General features: G+C 43.3%; 1 protein-coding gene across 1 annotated transcript in view; it reads right to left on the bottom strand.

Moving 5' to 3' along the window:
- The window catches only part of ANO2 (anoctamin 2), a 1767324-nt gene that overhangs the window by 226656 nt on the left and 1516629 nt on the right, over nt 1-24039 (bottom strand). Inside the window, exon 16 of the mRNA XM_078673987.1 lies at nt 11748-11949. Coding sequence (XP_078530113.1) covers nt 11748-11949 — 202 coding nt within the window. The remainder of the gene's footprint in view (nt 1-11747; nt 11950-24039) is intronic.

Genomic DNA, 24039 nt, shown 5'->3' on the forward strand with positions numbered 1-24039 from the left:
CACATGATGACAAGATTTTAAAACTCATAATATACGACAGATTTACTGATTAAAGATACAAAAAGCTGAAAGTGCACTTTGCACACATTAGTCCCAGTGACACATGAAACTGAGACAAGTGTAGTAGAAGCACTGTAAAAGCACGCTTTAAAATGCAGGATGGAGAAAACACACATACAAAGCAATACTAATACATGTAAACAAGTTGCACCAATGAGAATTTCTTATTAACATGTTGTTTATTAATGTTTACTGATGGAATTGTGCTGGTAATAAAGTGGCCTACTGCATTTAAAGCCTTTTATTGAAATGCACAATTTAGAAAAGTTTAAGCAAATTGTGTAGAAACTAGGTACGATTTTGACATTTCATATAATAATACTATAGATTCTATAGTTTATGAAAAGTAAAAAATGAATTTTGCAGTGTGAATTTAGGAAATGATATACTTATATGAATATTAGAGTATTTCTAACATTAGCTATTCCATGTAATAATGTCTAGTGAAAATACTTCTCTGTACTGGGGTGGCAAAGTGAGTTAAAGAACAATGATGGATTCAACCCAGATCTTTGACTGGGGATGAGTGTCTGAAAAGTTTCAGCGCTCCGTCCATCATCTCCTTGTGTTTGAAAAGTTCTACGTATTCAATATTTCAAACCATTGTAACCAACCCCCTCAGAGTACCTACACCCAAAAACAGAGCTGTTAATAGAGTTAACCTCACAAATATCAATTTAGAACGGATAACCTCAATCCCCTCGATTAACAAGCTGATGTGTGGGATTTTAAACTGTAGATCTGCCAGCAAACATGCTACTGATATTTTCAATCTCATTTCAGATGATGATTTAGACATTATGATCCTCACAGAAACTTGGCTAAACAGCTCCTCATCTCCCATCCTCGATTTACTGGTTCCTCCCTCCCATGATCTAATCTGATTTGATAGGATTGGGAAACTTGGTGGAGGGATAGCCTGCATTTATCGTAACTCACTATCAGTCAAACAAACGGATTCCATTGAGCTATCCTCGTGTGACTACCTATGAATTAGTATCTCAGATGCTAAGCGTATCACTAGTAAGTTGCATATATTTTACCACCCCCCAGGTGACAATTTGACATGTATCGATGAGGTTATGGAGATCATGGCATCCAATTCCAACTCTCTAATTCCTCATATTTACTTAGGTGACTTCAACCTCCATTGGAGCAATGCAAATGATCAGATTGTTTGCTGCTTAAAAGAATTGTTGGCTGAACAGGAGTTATTCCAATTCTGTGACAGTCCAACACATAACAAGGGAGAGACATTGGACCTCATCATTGCAAAACCAAACATCATTCTACTGGAATCCATCACCGCTTGCGACTGGTCTGATCATTATTCCATCCTCTTCTCCATCAATATCGAAGCTGTTCAAAAAAGGAGTCAACCCTCAAAATCAAGGCAATTGAAACAGAATCTACAAAACATGAATCACATCTCCTTGGTAAACCAATGCAACTCCACTTTGACCCTCATGACAGATATAACTGATGTACATTACTTTACAACCTTCTACAATGACACAATGCTCGAAACTCTGGACTCCATAGCGCCGTTACAGGAAAAACATGTCTCCTCTAAGATTTTCAAGCCCTGGTTCAATGAAGATCTGAACTTGGAGCGTAGACAGCTAAGAGCTACTGAACGTCTTTGGAAATCGGCTCCTAACACTGACAACCTGGAGCTCCTCAGAAGGTTACGGAATTCTTACAAGAGGAAGATTCTTAAGGCAAAGGCAGACTTTTTCCGAACTCAGCTGAACCAAGCTAGCAACCGTCCAAAAAAACTCTTTGAAATCGTCAAGCAACAATCATGCAATACAACTAACCATAGTGAGCTAAATGATCTGGCCACTCCTACTTGTGACGTGCTTGCCAATTTCTTCCATGAAAAGACTAGTGCTATTGAGCTAGACATCCAATCAAAGTTGGCCACCCCTAAACCCATGGCACAAGATCCCAAATTGGGCGCTTTATTTGAAGCTCATTTTAATAACCAAGGGGAAGTCACAAAAAATAATGCCTCTTGGCACACCTTCTCGACAATTTCTCAACAAACTATCGGCAACACTCTCCAAGCAATCAACCCCTCCAATAATTTCTCGGACCCCTTGCCTCCTGCCCTGTCAAGATTTTAAAAACATCTATTATGGTCAAAAATTGTAAACGCCTCCCTGAGTCAAAGTGTCATTCCGGACTGTCTTAAAATAGGACAGGTTACTCATATATTAAAGAAAGCTGACGCCTCTCCATCTGATCCTAACAACTACCGTCCTATAACCAACATCACCACAATGTCTAAATTATTGAAGAAATGTGTTCAAATCCAATTATGCAATCACATTGAGAACTTCAACCTCTTAGATTGTCACCAATCTGGATTCCGAAATGGCAGAAACCGGTCCCCGGAAGCTTGTTTCCTTCCCAGTATAAGAATTGGCTTGGTAGTTTGGTTTGCCCTGTTCCCATCATGCACTGGGACAGGAACAGACTAATTTGCATATAGCCAAGTTCTGAGCTGGGATGGTGCAGTGAGCTAAGAAACGGTGATGGATCAAGCCCTGATCTTTGGACTGGGTAAGAGTGGTCTGCTTAATTCAGGCACTCTGTTCATCACCACCCCCTTTTTCTGAATCATTTTGTCCACCATAAGCGTGGAAGGGTATACTCAGATGTGAGTCCCTTGCTCATTGCACCATCAGGATTCAAGCAAGCCGGGCCGACGACGCCTGAAATGGCAGAAACCGGTCCCCGGAAGCTTGTTTCCTTCCAGTATAAGAATTGGCTTGGTAGTTTGGTTTGCCCTGTTCCCATCATGCACTGGGACAAGAACAGACTAATTTGCATATAGCCAAGTTCTGAGCTGGGATGGTGCAGTGAGCTAAAAAACGGTGATGGATCAAGCCCTGATCTTTGGACTGGGTAAGAGTGGTCTGCTTAATTCAGGCACTCTGTTCATCACCACCCCCTTTTTCTGAATCATTTTGTCCACCATAAGCGTGGAAGGGTATACTCAGATGTGAGTCCCTTGCTCATTGCACCATCAGGATTCAAGCAAGCCGGGCCGACGACGCCTGAAATGGCAGAAAACGGTCCCCGGAAGCTTGTTTCCTTCCCAGTATAAGAATTGGCTTGGTATGCCCTGTTCCCATCATGCACTGGGACAGGAACAGACTAATTTGCATATAGCCAAGTTCTGAGCTGGGATGGTGCAGTGAGCTAAAAAACGGTGATGGATCAAGCCCTGATCTTTGGACTGGGTAAGAGTGGTCTGCTTAATTCAGGCACTCTGTTCATCACCACCCCCTTTTTCTGAATCATTTTGTCCACTATAAGCGTGGAAGGGTATACTCAGATGTGAGTCCCTTGCTCATTGCACCATCAGGATTCAAGCAAGCCGGGCCGACGACGCCTGAAATGGCAGAAACCGGTCCCCGGAAGCTTGTTTCCTTCCCAGTATAAGAATTGGCTTGGTAGTTTGGTTTGCCCTGTTCCCATCATGCACTGGGACAGGAACAGACTAATTTGCATATAGCCAAGTTCTGAGCTGGGATGGTGCAGTGAGCTAAAAAACGGTGATGGATCAAGCCCTGATCTTTGGACTGGGTAAGAGTGGTCTGCTTAATTCAGGCACTCTGTTCATCACCACCCCCTTTTTCTGAATCGGATTCCGAATGAGGGCACAGCACAGAATCTGCATTCACTCACATTCTGGATGATATACTAACTATGCTTGACCATAACGAATCATGCCTTTTGATTCTTCTTGATCTATCCTCCGCCTTCGATACGGTCAGGCACGACAACCTCTTGTGCTACAATGGTTCTCTTCCTTCCTAAACAATAGATCTCAAAGATTCAAGATGAAGAATTCACTCTTGCAACCTTGCATGGTCACACTTGGTGTGCCTCAGGGATCGTCCCTCTCACCCATTCTTTTCAATCTCTTAATGGAGCCTTTGGCGAATGCATTGAAATCAGCAAACATTCTATATCACCTGTACGCGGATGACACCCAGTTATACCTGAAAATCACCTCACCAGATGACATCATTGCTCTTAACACTACGCTTCTGAACATGCAAAGCTGGCTCTCTAACAACCACCTCATGCTGAAGACCAAAAAAACTGAATTCATTCTCATCTCACCTCCAAATCACGCTGCTCAGATAGACCTCTGGTTAAAACATCTCACCTCCTTTGACTGTGCCCCCCTCATCATAGACTCGGCAAAATCCCTAGGTGTCTCCATTGACAAATATTTGAATATGCAGTCGCAAATATCTATTGCCCCCAAGGGAGCTAATGACAAGATGAGTATATAAGGAAACTCAAACACTTCCTCCCTCAGGCTGATCTAAAAGTTGCAGTACAAGCTCTAGTCCTACCAAGACAAGACTACGGAAGCTCCATCCTCTCTGGTCTCTCTAAATACAGACTTGCTCCGCTGACAGCAGCTCTGAATGGCGTGGCTAGACTGGTATCAGGAACTAAAAGAAACAGTCACATTTCACCAACCTTGAAAGCACTGATTTGGTTGCCTTATGAGGCAAGAATACACCTTAAAGTGGCATGCATGACGCATAAAGCAATTCACAACAATACACCTAGTTACCTGGCGCTAAAGTTGGAAATATCTGGAGGCTGTAGACAACAAGCACTTTCCTTCTGAAACCCCAATCCTTCCAGAAGAAGAGAACAGGCTGTAGAGCTTTCTCAGGGATTGCACCAAAGATTTGGAACTCTCTACCACCACTTGTCCGTGGAATCACTTCCTTTACTATTTTCAGAAAGGAAGTAAAAAGTCTACTAATGAGCAAATTCATATCCTAAGTTTAAGTATAGGATGTATTTGAATTTAAGATTTTCATCACAACCCTTATTGCCCTATAATTGTATGCAGTTCAATACTAGCTGGATGTTGATACGCTTGATGATCCAAGTGTGTGTGTATATACGTATATATATATATATATATATATATATATATATATATATATATATACAAATAAACGTCACAGCAATCACGATCTGAAATGATGAGACGAACCCAGGAATCAGTGCTGGTTATTTTATTCTGCTCACCACCACACCACCATTACGCGTTTCGGCCGACCACGGCCTTGATCACATTTATATATATATATATATATATATATATATATATATATATATATATATATATATATATATATATATATATTCACTGAAAAAACCATAGGTTATAGACCATATATAGTTAGGAATTAGCATTTACAAAACCTTATTTTACTCACACAAAACCATTGAAATTCGCATATATAGTTAGTTGCACTAACTATATATCGCGCACCCGCAATCCACTGCTGATCATGTCACATATTACATCATTCATGACATGGTCAGTGACATCACTGATGACATCACTGATGACATCTCAAATGACATCACTGATGACAACATCCAGTGACTGTATGTTTCTGTAAAGTTAAAATATGTCTTACATATTGAAGAATGAGTGGATGTATAAGTGTCTGGCTGAAGGATTATGATATGATATGGTCTATAACCTATGGTTTTTTCAGTGAATTTTCAAGGTTTTGTAAATGCTAATTCCTAACTATATATGGTCTATAACCTATGGTTTTTTCAGTGAATTTCAATGGTTTTTTAATAACAAATATCAAAAGCTGTAAAATGTATTCTTCTTTTAAAGGAAAAATATATTTTATATGTATTTAATATAATTTTTTTATGTATATAAATTTTTTGAGGGAACGAATTTATCAACTATCATGCTGAAGAAGAGTGTGGGGAAAAAAAACAAAGAGGAGGACTAAGAGGAAAGAACAATCAGTTCAAAAATACAATTGCTTTAAAGCATGAAGTGCTTTTCCACACATTTACATTTAAATAACCCACATTAGAACATACAAAATATCTACAGAGGAGACGGTGTACATTGAATTTTAGACTCTTCATTGGTACCTACATGTTGGTACTTACATCACCCACACAACACAACAGCTCTATTCAGAGCTACCCTACCTCAAAGCACTCTAAAATATTATTTTACTATTTCCCTTGGTTTTCCCCTTGTTACGCTTTCCGGAACGCTACCCGGTGCGCGGACCGGGCGCTAACCGTGCGAAAATTTGAAAAAACAAAGGTTGTTTTTTTTTACATATATGGGCCTCCTCAGCCACCCTCAGAAAACCTAGGGGGTCAGGATATGCCTCCCGTGCCCCCTTATACCCATTCCCAACATTGTTTATCCTCCATCTTGTGACTAAATTCGTCCGAAACACAAGATGGCGGACTCCCGTTACGCTACCGGTGAGCTATCCGGTTCGCGTACCGGGTAGCGCTTCCACCGCGAAAAATCGAAAAAAAAATGTATTTCATTTTTTTGCCCCGCGGGGCCCTTTAATAGCCCCCACATCAATCCTAGGGGGTCAGGAGGGGTCTACCTTGCCCCTTTCATTCATTTCCCCCTTCGTTTATTTCCACCTCTTGTCTCTCGATCCTACCGAGAGACAAGATGGCGGCCGCTCCGGACTGTTTAGAATGTTGAGAGTCACCGGAGAGCCAATCCGCTTCTCCTCGTGAAGTTCCGTTACGCGTCTGGTACGCGAACCGGGGCGCTAACCGGGACGCTGTCACAGATATATATATTTTTTTGAACGTTAATTTCTCAAAATCCACTGGAGCACATATCTTGAGACCTAGCAAAGGCACATCGGGCAAACAGTCTCTACAATTTTGCCAAGTTTCATAGAAATCCATTCAGCCGTTCGAGCTAAAAGTGAGTCCAACCACCCTATGGAAAACTCAATGTTAAAAACACGTTTTGGGACCCCCCTTTTCTCTCGGCCCCCGCTTGACGAAACCCCCCCAAACTTTCAGGGGACGCACAGAAACAACATTGTTTATCCTCCATCTTGTGACTAAATTCGTCCGAAACACAAGATGGCGGACTCCCGTTACGCTACCGGTGAGCTATCCGGGTAGCGCTTCCACCGCGAAAAATCGAAAAAAAAATGTATTTCATTTTTTTGCCCCGCGGGGCCCTTTAATAGCCCCCACATCAATCCTAGGGGGTCAGGAGGGGTCTACCTTGCCCCTTTCATTCATTTCCCCCTTCGTTTATTTCCACCTCTTGTCTCTCGATCCTACCGAGAGACAAGATGGCGGCCGCTCCGGACTGTTTAGAATGTTGAGAGTCACCGGAGAGCCAAATCCGCTTCTCCTCGTGAAGTTCCGTTACGCGTCTGGTACGCGAACCGGGGCGCTAACCGGGACGCTGTCACAGATATATATATTTTTTTGAACGTTAATTTCTCAAAATCCACTGGAGCACATATCTTGAGACCTAGCAAAGGCACATCGGGCAAACAGTCTCTACAATTTTGCCAAGTTTCATAGAAATCCATTCAGCCGTTCGAGCTAAAAGTGAGTCCAACCACCCTATGGAAAACTCAATGTTAAAAACACGTTTTGGGACCCCCCTTTTCTCTCGGCCCCCGCTTGACGAAACCCCCCCAAACTTTCAGGGGACGCACAGAAACAAAATGTGCCATTTTCCTGAAAATTTCAGCCAATTCCGTCCATCAACGCCAAAGTTATTCAACATAGAATTTTCAGAAATCCCTATTCAAAAAAATCCTAACTATATATACCTACTGGCGACCGCCAGTAGGTTATATAAATATATATATATATATATGTATGTATATATATATATATATATATATGTGTGTGTGTATATATGTGTATGTATATATATATATTTTTTTCTTTTCTCTTTTTATATATATATTTACTATTGTTCAAAGTCATAATATGTATGTAGCACCATTTCCTAACGTTCTCCAACTGTCTAATGTACAACTTTCTGCAGAATCCTATTTTGGTCCTCTATGTTTGCTATGTATTTTTTTTATTTTGATCTCTATTTCTTTACAAACTGGGAAATTTGTTTTGTTGACTGTAGTCTACCTCATCCTTAAATAATCTTCTACTGTGAAGCGCTCTGATACCTTCGTGGGTCACGTTCGCGCTATATAAAACTCTATAAATAAATAAATATTTGAAATGATTTCTTGCATTATATTTGATATTGATTTAAAGTTTATTTCATTTAATATGCATATTGCCAATTTAAAGGTTTTTTCGAAAATGCTTTTTCTTCAATGCTGACCTTTCCCTGACCTAATTCAATGGTCCATATACAACTAGTGAAATGTTGCTTAATTTGTTCTGTACATGTGTAATGTTTGACATTCCAAAATGTTTTTTCAATTTTCTCAGTGAATTATTCCTGTGTGAACAGGATTTCAGCTGTTGCTATAGATGGATACTTTGTATTTCTTTTTCATTTGATATTAGGCCTATGTGTACTTTCCAATCTTTCATTTCTCATGACTAACAGCGGAAAGCATCCCACTGTTGCAAGTGTCCTACATGACAATATGTGAAGCTGATCATATGACAGTATTTCGATGGTGGTGTGATGCTACATGACAGGAACTTTGCTCGAGACTTTATAAAATAAGAAACCTCAAAGGAGGGGCAACACCATACGTTTCCTTTCTCCTTGTGAGAGGATGCTATGTTGATCGATTTTTTGATGATTACTATCCTCTTACTTTTTGACTTCCTTGCTGATGCTATGCCCGGTAGCTGATGGACCGAAACCTTCTTTGCCGAACCATTTAATTTTCCTTTATTACTTTTCTTTTATACTAATGGACTCGCTCTAATGGACTTTAAATCTGAACCATTTCCCCTTGTTCATAGGATTTCATCTGTTAGACAAACAAACTATCCTTCTGTCTTAAATAGTAGTGGGACTCTCTAACTCTGTAAACTGATTCTTATTATAACTATCCGATGAAGCCTTGCCTAAATGTTTACAACAAGCAGTTAGTTAAGACAAAAAATGTATATAACAATGCTCACATAAAAGTAAAGAGTAAAGCAACGGGCCATATAAGAAAAATCTATAAAGACATACAAAATGTGTTCAATAAAAATGTATTATGAAGCTCAGAGATGTAAGCTGGTACATATAACATTTTGATAAACATACACTACCAGACAGGTGGCAGACAAGGAGAGCTTACAAAGAAGAAGGAGTTTCAGGGCAACACTGAAACTACAACAAACAAAACAATGTGTCCTCCATTAATTGTGACCACAATTGCGTCAGTTATATAAATTTTTTTGTCTTAACTAACTGCTTGTTGTTGATATGTTTGTGCTAAGGTAATTTTCTGAACACTTTGAACCATTGTTTGGATTAAATATTAATTGCCCCTGGTTCAGTTGGTTAGGGCTGCTCATGTGGTGACTAATGATTGCCTAAATGTTTGGCATTTAATGCAAACTGTGACATTCTTAACTGAAATTCTCAAAAGATTGCTTATTGATATAAATGTCGAATCTTTATTACAATAACCAAGTTAACCTCTTGGATGCTATGGGAATTCCCCTGCTGTGCTGGGATTTCGCGATCCTCGCACATTCATGACGAGCTGGGCTCGTCATGAGCGTAGCAGGAGGCTACTGCATGACGAGCCCAGCTCGTCATGAGCGTCGAAGGGGTTAAGCTAATACCTGCCTGAGCCTTTTAAAGAGTCTTGTTGGCTGTTCCATTTAAACTTTGCTGTTGTACAGATGCCTTAAATGCGTTGTAGGGAGAATCAGCGAGCTCTGTCAGAACATCAGGTATCTATACTGATTTTAGTGCATCCGCTAATCTTATGTTATTGGATGTGTAAGTACTTTATTTTTTTTAATTTACCTAATTGTGGAAGCAACTGGCCATTGCTGCATTCTATGTCACTGGAACGCATTGTATGGATTGTCAGCTACGTACCTGTGAGTGGGCGTTGCATGTAAGAACAGCCATTTTGGATTGGGAAGATGTGAATTATGTAAGCAGCCATTTTATGCTGCCATTCAAAAGACATTTTCTTCACGATGATAGGCAATCTAGCTCTGCATTGTCTCACAGTTGTCTAGAATATCTATAGTTGGTATACCCGTTCAGTCAGCAAGTTGTTGCACGTCAGGCGTGTGCCTATGGGCATTTTCTCACAGTGATGCGCACACTTTGCTCTACATTAAAAATGTGCATTAACAGTACACTGTACGTACTGCAAGGAGAGTATTTGAAAATTCATGGGGCCAGCAAATTTGTGCTCAGTGAAACTCTCACTGGAATGTTTACTAGTGTGTCACAGTTCTTCTTCGATTTTGGGGGCCAGCAATCTCATAAGCAGTGACAAACTCATTTGAATTTGTTCCAGTGTGTCATTGCCCTTTCAGTTCTCAGTGACACGCACACTAAGTTTAGCAGTGACTGTTACAGTGACACGCACACTTTAGTTTCTCATTGTGTGTCATCATTTTCCAAAGACTTTGCACTGATACACACATTTTTGGCACTATTTAGTTCAGTTGTGTCATAGTAGAAGCATGAAAAAGAGTAATCTATTGAAGGTTTTCTCTTTGGTTTGCCTACTATACCCAGGTACAGCCTTGTCCTGATCAGATGGATCAGGCTGATAAGCTATCTATTTTTCTTCATTAGAGTGATGTAATAATACATCTTTAGGAAGTGCCAGCAATCCATTCCCATAAAAATTTAAATATCTGGGCGAACACATGATTAACTGATTTTCCGGTGAAAAGGAAATATTATCAGTGGCCTTTGAAATCTGGCAAAAGGGAAATTACAAATGGACTGCATTACACACACATCACATGGCAGAATACCATCATCTTTGGGATGTGGGGAGGTCCACGAGGCCAGAAGTAATTTGAATTGCTTTAGAGAAAATTGCTCACAGAATTTACTTCACAAGAAAATTCTCCTGCTAAAATGTTTTATTCTGCAAGCCAACTATTGACTATTGTTTGCTAAAACCACTAACTTCATTCCTTTACTGATGATCGAAGAGTGTTCAACAACAGTTTACAACACTGCACCAGTAAAACCTTCTCAATCTCAAACAACCCTAATCTCGTCTTCACTTACATCACAGGAGTGATTTTCGATAGATTTAAATGTTGAAATCCGCAGCTATTAAAATGGAGAAGCTTGAGTCCCCTCCAATTAAGCCATCTCTCTCAAAGTTTAGCATATCCAAGATCTGAACAGTCTGAGATGCCTTTTTCGATTGACAGCCCTACTATTAAAAGTCACCTCTAAACGAAGTCACAACAACTTAACTCTTAAAGAAAAAGCTGGCTTTCACTGATTCTTAGATTTACAGATCTGTGCCCCAGAATAGCAGGCCTCCCATGCGGCCCCTGCCATTGTCATTGTTTTTCAAAAGGGGGTGAGTATGTTGAAAATTCAAAGGCGCATTGACAGCAATGCCCAGGTCTTCTGTGGACTACAAATTTTAGAGGTGAAAGGAAATCTGCTACATTGTAGTTTTGGAGTGTAGGAAAAGTTCCACTACTTGGCAACTGCTTGGCATTACCTGTAGGATGCAAATAATCACATCGCATAGCTGACAGAAAGTATGCTTATATTACTGAAAGGAGGATCATAACTTAGCTAAGACATATCTATTGGATTTATATTCTTAGAAACATTCAATAAACTGCACTACTTGTCTTTGGTGTGTTATTCATGTATAGCGTCACCAACAACAATGTGCTGCAAAACAATGTTACATTCTCACTTTAAGTGTTTGCCTTACCAATTTCTGTAAGCCATTTAGCGACAGATCCATAAATCTCATCCAGAATTAGAATCAGAACCAGGTTGATGATGACAGCGGTCGCAGTCACAGTTATTCGAGCATTCGCCTTGGTTTCCGTGTTGGTACTCATGGCTAATGCTGCAGCGGTGGTAATTCGATATATAATGACACCAAAGACAGCGGAAAACGTAAGAGCAATCTACAATAAAAGAAAGGGTAAATTAAATATCGAACAAGGTCACCTTATTGCTAGTTCAGGTTCAGAGCTATCACAGATGTATTTAGGAAAACAAACTATGCTAAAGTAATAGATATATTAAGAAGAAAAATGAATCCCCCATGTATAGTAATTTAGCACTGGCACTAGGAGGGGGTGCTGTGCATAGGCATGAGAGTCGAATTCTGACCCAAAAATATATCCGTTCTTTTGTTATTATTTTTCTTTCAATGCCTTTTCAAGTTTTTTTTTCTGTTTTATTTCTACTTACATGCTGGGAAAAATCTACACCATATTTTTCATAACTTACAGCTTGGTCTACTGGCTACCATAGACCGTATGAATGCAACAGTCCCCCGGCAATATTCACTTATATCACACAGTGATGGGGTGACTGTGCCCTGACGACCCATGGGCATGAGACGTTATTACCACTTGAATGTTAATAGCTATTCTCTGCAATGGTTGCACGACCGCCGAGGTGAAACAGTCTATTTGGTCTTGTTAATCATATCCTAGAAATAGGTGTGGAAACACTGTCTGCACACCTAAAAAAATAGCCATATCTCCTTCTGATGGAATTACATTGAAGGGAATGAGTGCAAATTCTAATAAATACGAAAAAGAACAGTGGAGTGGAGTTGAGTAAGATATAAAATAACATGCAATATCTTGCACATCTTGGCAAGGGCGTCTTGCCAAATGACACGTCAGCAAACACGTCAGGCACACTGGCCCCTCGAGCAGCACACACTAATTATTGTGGCTGTAATGGAAGAAATGCAAACGGTGCTTGAGGGAGGAAGGAACTACCTCTATGGAGTTTTGGACTCAGATTCAAAGTCTGTCTTGAGTATTTGCCTGAGGCTACTGCTGACACCGACTTCAGAGTGCACTGCAACCATGAGCTCAGTTATCTGCATTTCACTGTGCTGCTAGCCAAAATTCATTCTTCTTAAATTGATGATGGGTTCATTAGCATTTTTTAGTGCTGGCAAAAATAGCAATTTTTTCTTTCAGCTGATGGGTCAAGTTGACGGTTTTTGCTAGCAGTGTTGACTGTGTGGTTAAGCTGAGTAAAGTGTGGATACTTGATTAGGTCATGAGCTATGTTTGCTTATCAAGTTAGCACACAGAACTCATTGGGGCATATTCTCAAGGAGCTATCGCAGGGTAATGGCACTTTATCGCAGCCAAAGTTGCGATAAATTTATCGCCCCATTCACAAACTGGTGGTAACAGCCCATAGCACCAGTTTACCTGCAATAGCAGCCGCAAAAAACATCGCCGAGTAGGCATTCCCGAGCAAAAAGCCGCAACAACACCACTCCCCACCATTCTCAATGAACAGCCAGATCAGCGATAAGATCATAAAACATGCCATAAGGCGCATTAGCAGTAGGAAACTAACACCTGCTCTGACCTGGTGTAAAGTCGGACCACAGCCTGCACGACAAACTGAAGCCAAGGCCAGAGCCACACCTGAAGAACAACAGATGCCATGGAGCCACTGATTTTGCATCCCGGAAACCCAAGAGGGCCACAACACCCACTGCCACCAACCCCAGGACCCCCCCCCCCCCCTCCCCAGGACACCGCCCCCGGATGAAGACATGCCACATCAATTACACGGAGTCATGTACCAAATATTCCGCCGGATGTCGCACAATCACATCTGGTTACATGCATGTGTCGACACAAAAATGAGCATCACACATTCACCTTTAAAGCAACAAATGAAAATTTATTAAAACAAACACAGAACAGCCGTGAGGGAGTGGCCATGGCATGCTGACAAAGAGATCTGTCTGCAGCAGATCCACACAGGTAAGTCCTGGCACATGTAGCATTGTTGTCCCCCTGGAGCGTAAGCATAGTGGGCTGACCTGGCGTATGCCAGTCCAGCGTGAGGGTTTGAACAATGACCTCGGTGCTCTGGGCATGGTTCTGTATGGGGCTGGACAAGGAAGTAACTAATGCGTGTGTCACTGTTGTTGCATCGGCGCCACCAGACAACATTCGGCAATGTGTCACCCTGTGACCCAAGTCAACGACATGAGCCACATGGACGTAGGGGAATTCACTGACCCCACATTCATCAATACTACCACATATGAAAGACCATAGACACGACACATCTTGTGATTCAGAATGTTTAATGTGCATTCAGTAGAGTGTTGCATCTCGAGCAGTACAGGGCCATGCAAGCCTCACTTTACAATGTTGGTCCGTGGAGGGCCAACCAGAGTCCTTCAGGGAATGACGAGTCCAAAGGAAGAGGAAGAGTTCAGTACACAGTATGTTTGCTGTGTAATGGCAATCAAGCAGAATACAGCAGTCCATTGCAAGGTCCAAGGTGAGTGTCGCAGAGTGTATCGGGGGACAATGGATGGTGATGATGCAGAGGGCAGAACCAAGCTGAAACCGGCCATATGGTGGAGATGAATGCAATTGCGACCTTCTTACCACATAGGCGCTTTCATCCGCCTCTTCGTCCTCTGCTGTTCCATTTGCCTCACGTGTGGGTGGTGCTGGCCTTTCTCCAGCACTGTGTGGCAGAGACACCTCAGAGGTCAGAGGTGGAATGTCTGCCACACTGTGGGGCACTGACACTTCAGGGGGCGGAGAGGTGGATGTGGTGGTAGCAGCAGCATGCATCAGTGCCAGGCCTTGTGGCAGCAATGCCATGAGGATGGTTTTAAAGTCATTGAGGAACCCAGCTACCACTCGCTGGTGTGCAGCTGTGGTAGCCGCTCTTTCCGCATTGGCCCGCTCCATGGTCTCCATGAGCCTCTGCATGTTTCCCACCTCCTGGGCGGGCTCGATAGAGCCACTTTGACTAGTCAGTCGTTCAGGTCTCTGAGTCAGGACTCTGGCGATGTCAGCCATAGTTCTTTGGAGAGCATGGAGCAGACGGTGGGTGTCGTTAGGGACTGTGAGTGGTCCGTGATAGGACTTAGACACCCACGTATGACATCTAGTTTGTCTGCCATGCGGTCGAAGCCCACCCGCACCTGTTCAGCCAGCTGCTCCTTGCATCCCAACACACGGCATTGGAAGGCCATGTGTTCTTCATGGGGGTCCTGGGAGGCAGCCGTGGTGGTGGGTGCTGCCTGCTGTGTGGTCTGTGCAGGGGGTGGTATGTCCTTGTTACAGCTGGGCTGCCCTGCTCCTGGAGGTGGGCTGCTGAGGCTGCCAATGAACTCTTGGAGGGCATCGGAGTCGAAGCTGTGGTGGTCCTCTTCCTCATCAGAGAAGAGCGGTTCGGGCTGCTCTGCATGAGGTGTTGATTGTCCCTCTGAAATGTGAAGGGGAGATGCAGTTTAACAATGTGTTCACATTTGTGTTGTCGCATTGTACATGTTTACATAAAGACTGCATGACTGTGTACATCGTGGCTGGTTATGAGGAGCTGCCTATATGATGGGGACAGTGGACAATCCGACAACAGACATGTGCGTGTGTGTGTTTGTACATGTACCTAGTCATCTCACATTTCCCTGCAATGCCATTTGTGATTGGCCAATGTCTACACCCAGTTGGCACCAGTTGTGTCCTGTGTTCTGTTGTCGATAGGGGTGGACGGAATATGCGTAATCGCGTTACGCAAATCTCCACGAAACGGTAAAAAATTCCTACTCTTCTTCTCCTTGCCCTTCCCTGACCCCAAGGTTCCAGGCAGGTCCTCCGGGGGGCTTGGGGGATCCTGGTTCTCTGCCGTACTTGCTCTGGCAACATCCATTGTGCTTCGCTGTTGTTTGGCATTTGTTTGTCATTTTGTTTTCTACTTTTATGGTGATTTTTCCCACCTGACATGTGTGGATTGCAGGCCTTTTGCTGGTTTTCGCTGATTTTAGTATCGCGACTGGCCTCATTGCAGCTTTTTGTGCATTCACGCTTTGCATTTTTGCGATGTGGCGTTGATTTTAATGCAGTCAATTGACGCATTATCAGGAGCCTATCGCATGGTACCGCCGTGTTGAGAATGCTTGGTTAACACAGCATAATTTTCCCGCGATAGACTGCGATGTTGGAAGTTGCGTTAAGTAACTTTTGCGATGGTTATCACACGTTCTTGAGAATATGCCCCATAGTTTTAGACTGAACATGTATCGGATACCATGCACAGTTCATATTTCTTACCATTCTATATTTGTACACAACTTTAGGTTATTGTTGGCAGAGTTTTTTTAACGAATTACCATATTCTTCAAAGTGCAACTCAATGGTGAATTCATTTTGAAAGTTACAGTATATTTCTTACTTAACAACGTTCTTTCCCTATATTTCTGATATATCATCCCTGTAATTTACACCACAGACTAATCATCACGGCCAGACTGGGAATGCAAACCATCCATTGATATTAACTCGGACAGGCCCGGGAGGTGGGGGGGGGGGCTGGTGGAAACCCTGCTGCTGCAACACTGCTGAAGCTTTTGTTACAAAGGGGTTATATTGCAGCCCCCACCTTTCTGGCCCACCGGGAAAACGCCCAGGGCCCGCTACGGCCAGACCAGCACTGCTAATCATTAGCGTTTGTTACATTTGCTACTCCTTGTTCCGGCCATATTTTTGAAGCGTGATATTTAAAACTTGACATTATGGTAGAATAGCACCCTGGAACCCTCCTGAGGAGAGAAACTCTGCTCCAACTGGGTTGGTTGATATTTTTTGATGAATATTAGATGATAGCTTGCGCACAACCTTTAGAATTCAATGTTGTTGTATAGTAACGTTTATTATATCTTTTTACGTTTTTAGGGTGCTCCCGGGGTGACGTTTTCGTCCTATAGACACAACAGAGTAACGCTGCCCAAGATAAACTCGTCTGAGAGCATTGCAGCCTGCCCACAAGTAAGTGTTTCCAAGCGCAGGCAAGCGCGGGAGTTAGAAAGTTATCAATGCTTCACGAACCAACGTGAATCATGGATGTTAAATACCAGTCTCTTTCTGATTACTATTACAGCGTTTAAAAGGCTGAGGCCATCAGACCCGTGAGTAAAACGCTGCATTTTAACATAAGTCACACGAACCAACATACACTATGGTTAAATCAAGTGATATAAATACTGTGTCAATCACGTTTTTTACACAAATTCAATGCATGATCACACACATCACTAGGCAAATAGCATGAATTAATGCATGTGAAAAGTGTGTAATTAATACTGGATAAACTTTGAATGAATAACTATATGGACAAACACAGAGTAAACAAAGTGTGTAATGATTCTATTATAGATCTTGCTCCCTGGTGAAGAGCGATTCGGCTTGAAATGCATTAGAGTATTTTGAACATATGTAATGATTTATAATGCAGAACTGAAAAAATTGAAAAATTGAAAAGAAGTGAATTTCAATCAAACGAATGAAAGGAAATAAAAACAACAGAGTTTAACGTTATCATTTAATTTAATACACCCTCTTGGAGGACATAAGTGGATTGCGCATTGGGGGATGCAACCAAGAGTATTGGAAGCACTACCTAACTATTGTACTAAGAAGTGTCTATAGGACGGAAACGTCACACTGGGAGTACCCAAAAAACTTTAAAATATATAATAAACGTCACTATAAAACAACATTGAATTCTAAAGGTTGTGCACAAGCTATCACCTAATCTTCATCAACGAATATCCGCTCACCAGCCAGCAACACACCACTCAACTAAATTGAAATCAATACAACAATGTCGTACGATGAAATCACAAAGACAACTGACCAAAGAGCAGAAACATTCGCATTTACAAATGAAGAAGCATCTACAATCTATGCACTGACAAAGGAAGAAACCTCACAAGCAACTACTAACAGGACCAAGGAACAGAACAACAAACAACTCATATACTTATCGAAGAGAGAAATAAACCACGACTACCTGCTAGTACACTAATAAAATATCATAGGGCGCAACGCATACCCTGTGGATTGAGGATTGCACTAAATCCATCACTGTGTAAAAATGCAAAAAAATTCCAAGTATGCTGGTATGCGATTTTAAACAAGTGTTTGCTTGATTTACTATTGCTAATTGTGGAGGAATTGTCCAACATCTTGGAAGATTTATCTAAAGAAATTGTGGAAGTCACTAATGAATCGATAAGCATGATGTCAGCTGAGGATTGGTCTAAAATCTTGAAGGACATTAACATACAAATATCGAAGCACTCACAGGAAATAAATGAACGTAAAATAAGAAAATTCAGGAGAGAAACCCTGGATTACAAATTGGGGGAGGTATATACATGGCGGAGGTATATGCTCAGAGACGCCAAAATCGCCCTTACACACAGCACACAGATACGTCATCATCAGGGAGAGAAACCACCGAGAGAACACAACATCAAATTACTCATTAAAAACACTGATATCTAGTGAACCAAAACCAACATCAAGGGATGAGATAGCACAACAATCTACTTCAGGACATACTTTTTTAGAACAAGGCCGATCAGAAAAAGGAGACCCAGGAGGGGAAAAAGAAAAATAACATCCAAACACGAGGAGTACTACAATGCCCAAGAAGGACAAGAAAAAGACTCTGAAAGAAACTTAGTTATCAACATTTCTGACTACAAATTAACACCAACTGAATTGAAGTTATTACAAAAGGGAACATCAATTGTCCCAACTACAGAAACAAATTCATTAGAACTAGAAGTGAGCCTGTTTAAGCTAATGAGAAAGCTACATTTGAGAAACTTCTTTTACCACATTTTACAAGATTATAGTTCAAAAGAAGATTCGGATGAGTTACGTGGGTTAAAAAACCAAAGTGCTTTCATGGCTCCTACTAGCCACAAAACTTTATATTTTTTGAAAATCTCATCAAACAGGAATTGACACAAATAAACCAAAAACAAAAAAATTACAAAGAACATCAAACAAAAAGACTTGGATATGTTGAAGAAACTAGCGAATAATACAAGGATTGTTTGTCAAAAAGCTAATAAAGGGGGTGCATTAGTAATCATCAATACAACCCATTACGAGAAACATGTGAAATAACACATTTCTGATAACACCACCTACATGAAATTGGAAAGAAATCCCACCAGTGATTTTGCAAGACTTTTGAAAGCATTAGTGGATAGAGCACAAGAGTCCGGAGTGATAAAATAAAAAAACAGCAACTTTTTGATTAAACAAAATTCTAGGAGTCCCGTATTATATATGGTTCCAAAAATCCACAAGGACGAAATAGATCCACCATTTAGACCAATAGTATCTACCTGCGGTAGTATACATGAGCCAGTTGGTCAATTCATCGACAAATATCTTCAACCTAGCGTCAAAAAAAGAGCTTTACTTAAATTAAAAAACATAACTATTAGATCTGGGGGTCTCTAGTTGGCAATGGTTATCACCTTTGTCTAAATAGGGACCCTTACTTCTGAGTCAGGATAAGGGGATTACACTCTTTAATAACCCCTGCTCACCCCCTTGGTAGCTTGGCACGAGCAGACAGGCTTATCTCAGAGGCAGCGTGTTAAGCATTTGTGAATATACACAGTAATAGAGTGATAACACTACAGATGGACACAACACAGGTTTTTTTAAAATAAGTATTCTTTATATAGACTTAAACACAAAACCACAAACGACAAAAACCCACAATACTACACTTACGGTTACTTAAAAAGATGATTAAAGTCTCTTAGTTCAAGTTGTTGGTAGATGCGACAAAGTTCTCAACAAAGTACCTGGATGTGGGACGCAAAGTAAATAAAAGGACTCACAGAAGGGGAGATGCGTCGGTTCCATGACCCGGGGGAACGGTTGCGTCCTTCCTCAATGCTTGCGCAGAGTAGGGGACTCGTCGTGAGCCTTACCGGTGCGGAGGTGATGCGTGGATTCTCGGCCTGCCGGCCCGATGCGGTGCACAAGAAGGCGCCTTGATGGGATGCGTCGATCTGGTTGCAATGCGAGAAGATGGCGCCCTTGATGCAGCAATGCGATGACGATGCGATGATGCCCTGGCAGCCTTGCGACACCTGTGTACTTTGGAGCCACGACAGGCCCTTCAACACGCTTCTCCGGTGATGCGTCGGCGGCACTCTCTGGTGATGCGACAGCAGACAGCTTTGATGGACGCACGCTTCCAGGGAGATGCGACAAAGACGCGCTTCTCTCGATGCGTCGCGTTTCCCACTCCCAGCGGCACGCAAGTGACTGGAGTCAGAATTCCCAGCAAGGAAATTCAGGAGGGAGCTGGAGGTGAAGTCTTTTGGCCCTGAGACTTCAGCAGGAGGCAAGCACAGTTCAAGCCCTTGGAGAATATTCTGTAGATAAATGAAAGTCCTTAAAAGTTCCTTCTCCATTCCCTTAGCAAATGAAGCAACCACTGCAGGCCAACCCAGCAAATAGCCCACTGGCAGAGGGGCAGTCCAAACTCCTGCAGCTTTCTTGGTTCTTCTCCTTGGCAGAAAGGTTTCTTGTTCCAGAAGTGATCTAAAGTCTGTGGGACTGGGTCCCAATATTTATACCCCAAAATCCTTTGTTCTCTGAAGGCAGAGAAGCCTCTGCCTAGTTTAAACCAGTTCCTGAGCACTGTGTTTACATGACTCTTCTCTTCCTTTCACTGTGCAGGGCAGAAACATCAGACGCCCCACAGGAGGTGGAGCCAGCACAGGGGAGGGAAGATACAACTCTGGAGCACTCTGTTGACATGATTCCCCTTCTCCTTTCACAGTGCAGGGCACTAGCTGTGGCCCGTGGAGGGAGTTACGGTGGGGCAGGGAGGCAGGGAGGAGGGGAGGGGGAGGGGCGGGGTGGAGGGTGCTAAAAACCGGCATATGGATAATTGCAGGTAAGTAAACAATTTAATTAATAAAACGAATTTGGTAGCGCGCACTGCATCGCATTTTGCGATGCAAGGCGCGCTACCAAATTCGTAGCCCTCAATAGTGAAAAACGAAAATGGCTGTAATTCACTATTAGGACATGCTACACACATCAGAGCATGTCCTACCTTATACTTGCAATGCACCCTGCCCTTGGGCCTACCATATGGGTGTCTAATATGAAGCAAAGGGAAGGTTTAGGGACTGGCAAGTGGGTACACTTGGCCAAGTCGACATGGTAGTCACAGACTACCCATAGGCCTTGCAGTGGCAGGCCTGAGACATAGTTTACAAGCACAATCAGTGCTGCAAGGCCACCAGCAGCACCTGATCCACAAGCCCTGGGCACACATGGTGCACTGTACTAAGGGCTGAAAGTAAATCAAATAAGCCAATCATGGAATCCAATCAGTATATCAATTTAACATAGGTAGCACTTGCACTATGGCACTGATTAGCAGTGGAACAGTGCCCAAAGCATAAATCCAGCAAAAACATATCAAACAGAGGAGGCAATCCGTCAAAAATGGAAGGGAGACTCACGCCAATGATGTCAGGTCTAACAAGTGTCCCCTCCAGCTGAAATGTGGGGAGAACTACCCATCCCCTTGGGAGTTCTCTTCACTAAGGCGGGAAAATCCGGACAGACCATCAGCGTTGGCGTGTTCTGTACCAGGGCGGTGTTCCACCGTAAAGTCCTTCCCCTGTAGGGGGATGGACCACCTCAACAACTTTGAGTTCTCACCCCTCATCTGCATCAGCCATCTGAGGGGCCTGTGGTCGGTCTGAACCCGGAAGTGAGTCCCAAACAAGTATGGTCTCAACTCCTTCAGCGCCCAGACCACAGCAAATGCCTCACGCTCAATTGCACTCCACCTCTGTTCCTGTGGAAGTAACCTCCTACTGATGAAGGCTACAGGTTGGTCAAAGCCCTCTTCAGTAATCTGTGATAGAACAGCCCCCACACCATGCTCTGAAGCGTCTGTCTGTACAATTAATTCTTTTGAGAAGTTGGGCGCCTGAAGCATGGGTGCTGATCACATGGCAGTCTTCAGGGCATCGAAAGCCTTCTGACAGGTGTCAGTCCAGTTCACTTTCTTGGGCTGCTTCCTGGAAGTCATCTCAGTCAAGGGTGCAACAATGTTGCCATACCCCTTGACAAACCTCCTGTAGTATCCCGTCAGTCCTAAAAAGGCTCTCACCTGTGTCTGAGTCATTGGGGGTTCCTATGCCAGGATGGTATCAATCGTTGGTTGTAGGGGCGCCACCTGGCCGCTTCCTAATGGTGACCCAAGTACACAACGGAGCCCTGCCCGATCTGACACTTACTTGCCTTGATCGTGAGGCCTGCCTTGCGCAGTGTCATCAACACTTCCCAGAGGTGCTGCAAGTGTTCCTCCCAACTAGCGCTGAACACTGCAATGTCATCCAGGTATGCCGCACTGAAATCCTCAAGTCCAGCCAACACCTGGTTGACCAACCTCTGAAAGGTGGCAGGGGCATTCTTCATTCCAAAGGGCATAACCCGAAATTGGAAGTGCCCATCTGGTGTGGAGAATGCTGACCTCTCCTTAGCCCCATCGGTCAAGGCGATCTGCCAGTACCCAGACGTCAAATCAAACGTGCTGAGGTACAATGCAGCCCCTAACCGATCAATGAGCTCATCAGCTCTGGGGATGGGGTGTGCATCAGTCCTGGTGACTGAATTGAGCCCTCTGTAGTCCACACAGAACCGGAGTTCAGGTGTGTCTGAACTCCGGTTCTGTGTGGACTACAGAGACAAAGACCACTGGGCTGGTGCAAGGACTGTTGGAGGACTCAATGACCCCTAAAGCAAACATCTTGGAGATTTCCTCCTTAATGTAAGCCCTAACCCTGTCAGTCACTCTGTAGGCCTTGTGCTTCACAGGAGGACTGTCGCCAGTGTCCACATCATGGACGCACCACTATGTGACACCAGGAACCAAGGAAAATAGATCAGAGAATTGCCCCAACAGTTGGCGACAATCTTGCTGCTGATCAGAGGTCAGTGTGGCAGAGAGGCTGACACCATCCACTGACCCATCTTGCTCTGCTGCAGACAGGAGGTCAGGAAGACGCTCGGTCTCCTCCTCCATTCCATCATCTGTCGATAGGAGCATGCCCACTTCGGACCTTTCTAAGTGGGGCTTCAGGCGGTTAACATGAAAGACCCTCAAAGGGTTCCTTGGAGACCGCAAGTTCACCAGATAGGTGACATCACTCTTGCGCTCCACCACCTCATATGGACCAGTCCACCTGTCCTGGAGCGCACAAGTCTCCACAGGGGCCATGACCCACACTTTCTGTCCAGGTTGAAGCTCAATCAGAGTGGCACTCTGATCGTACCACCGCTTCATCTCTTCCTGGCTGGCTTCCAGATTCGCCTGAGTGAGATCCCTGAACGCCTGGTCTGGTTTCTGAAGGCCAGCATGTAGCTATATACATCCTGGGGAGGTTTCCTGGGAGATTGCTCCCAGCCTTCCTTTAGGAAACTCAAAGGTCCTCTTACCGGGTGACCATACAAAAGCACAAAGGGGCTGAACCCTAGAGACTTATTTGGCACCTCTCGGTAGGCAAACAGAAGGCATGGCAAGAGGACGTCCCACTTACGCCTCATTGGTTCTTCAAGACCCATGATGATGCCCTTAAGGGTCCGGTTAAATCTTTCAACCAGCCCATTACCTTGTGGGTGGTAAGGAGTGGTGAACTTGTAGGTAACCCCACACTCCTTCCACAGAGACTTCATTTGATTAGAAATGAAGTTTGTACCTCGGTCAGACACAACCTCTCTGGGGAACCCCACACAGGAGAAGATCCCCATCAGTGCACGTTCCACCACGGGGGCCATCACTGTCCTGAGTGGAATGGCTTCCGGGTATCGGGTAGCATGGTCCACTAAGACCAGGATAAACCTGCTGCCCATGGCTGTCTTGGGGTCCAGTGGCCCCACAATGTCAATACCCACCCGTTCAAAGGGGGTACTTGTGCCTCTTTCCACTTTCCCCACTTGCCTGGCAAGTTTGACAAGTCCTACAATGAGTATCTGAACTCTATCGCATCTGGGGCCAATAAAAGTGGGGACAAGCCTTTCAAAGGTCTTGTTCTGCCCCAGATGACCAGCTAAAGGAACATCATGAGCCAAACCCAGTAGGAAGGCTCTGAAACGCTGGGGTACCACCTGCACACGGGCTGACCCAGTCTCATC

This window comes from Lissotriton helveticus, chromosome 1_1, assembly GCF_964261635.1.
Source record: "Lissotriton helveticus chromosome 1_1, aLisHel1.1, whole genome shotgun sequence".
In the NCBI taxonomy this organism is placed as follows: Eukaryota; Metazoa; Chordata; class Amphibia; order Caudata; family Salamandridae; genus Lissotriton; species Lissotriton helveticus.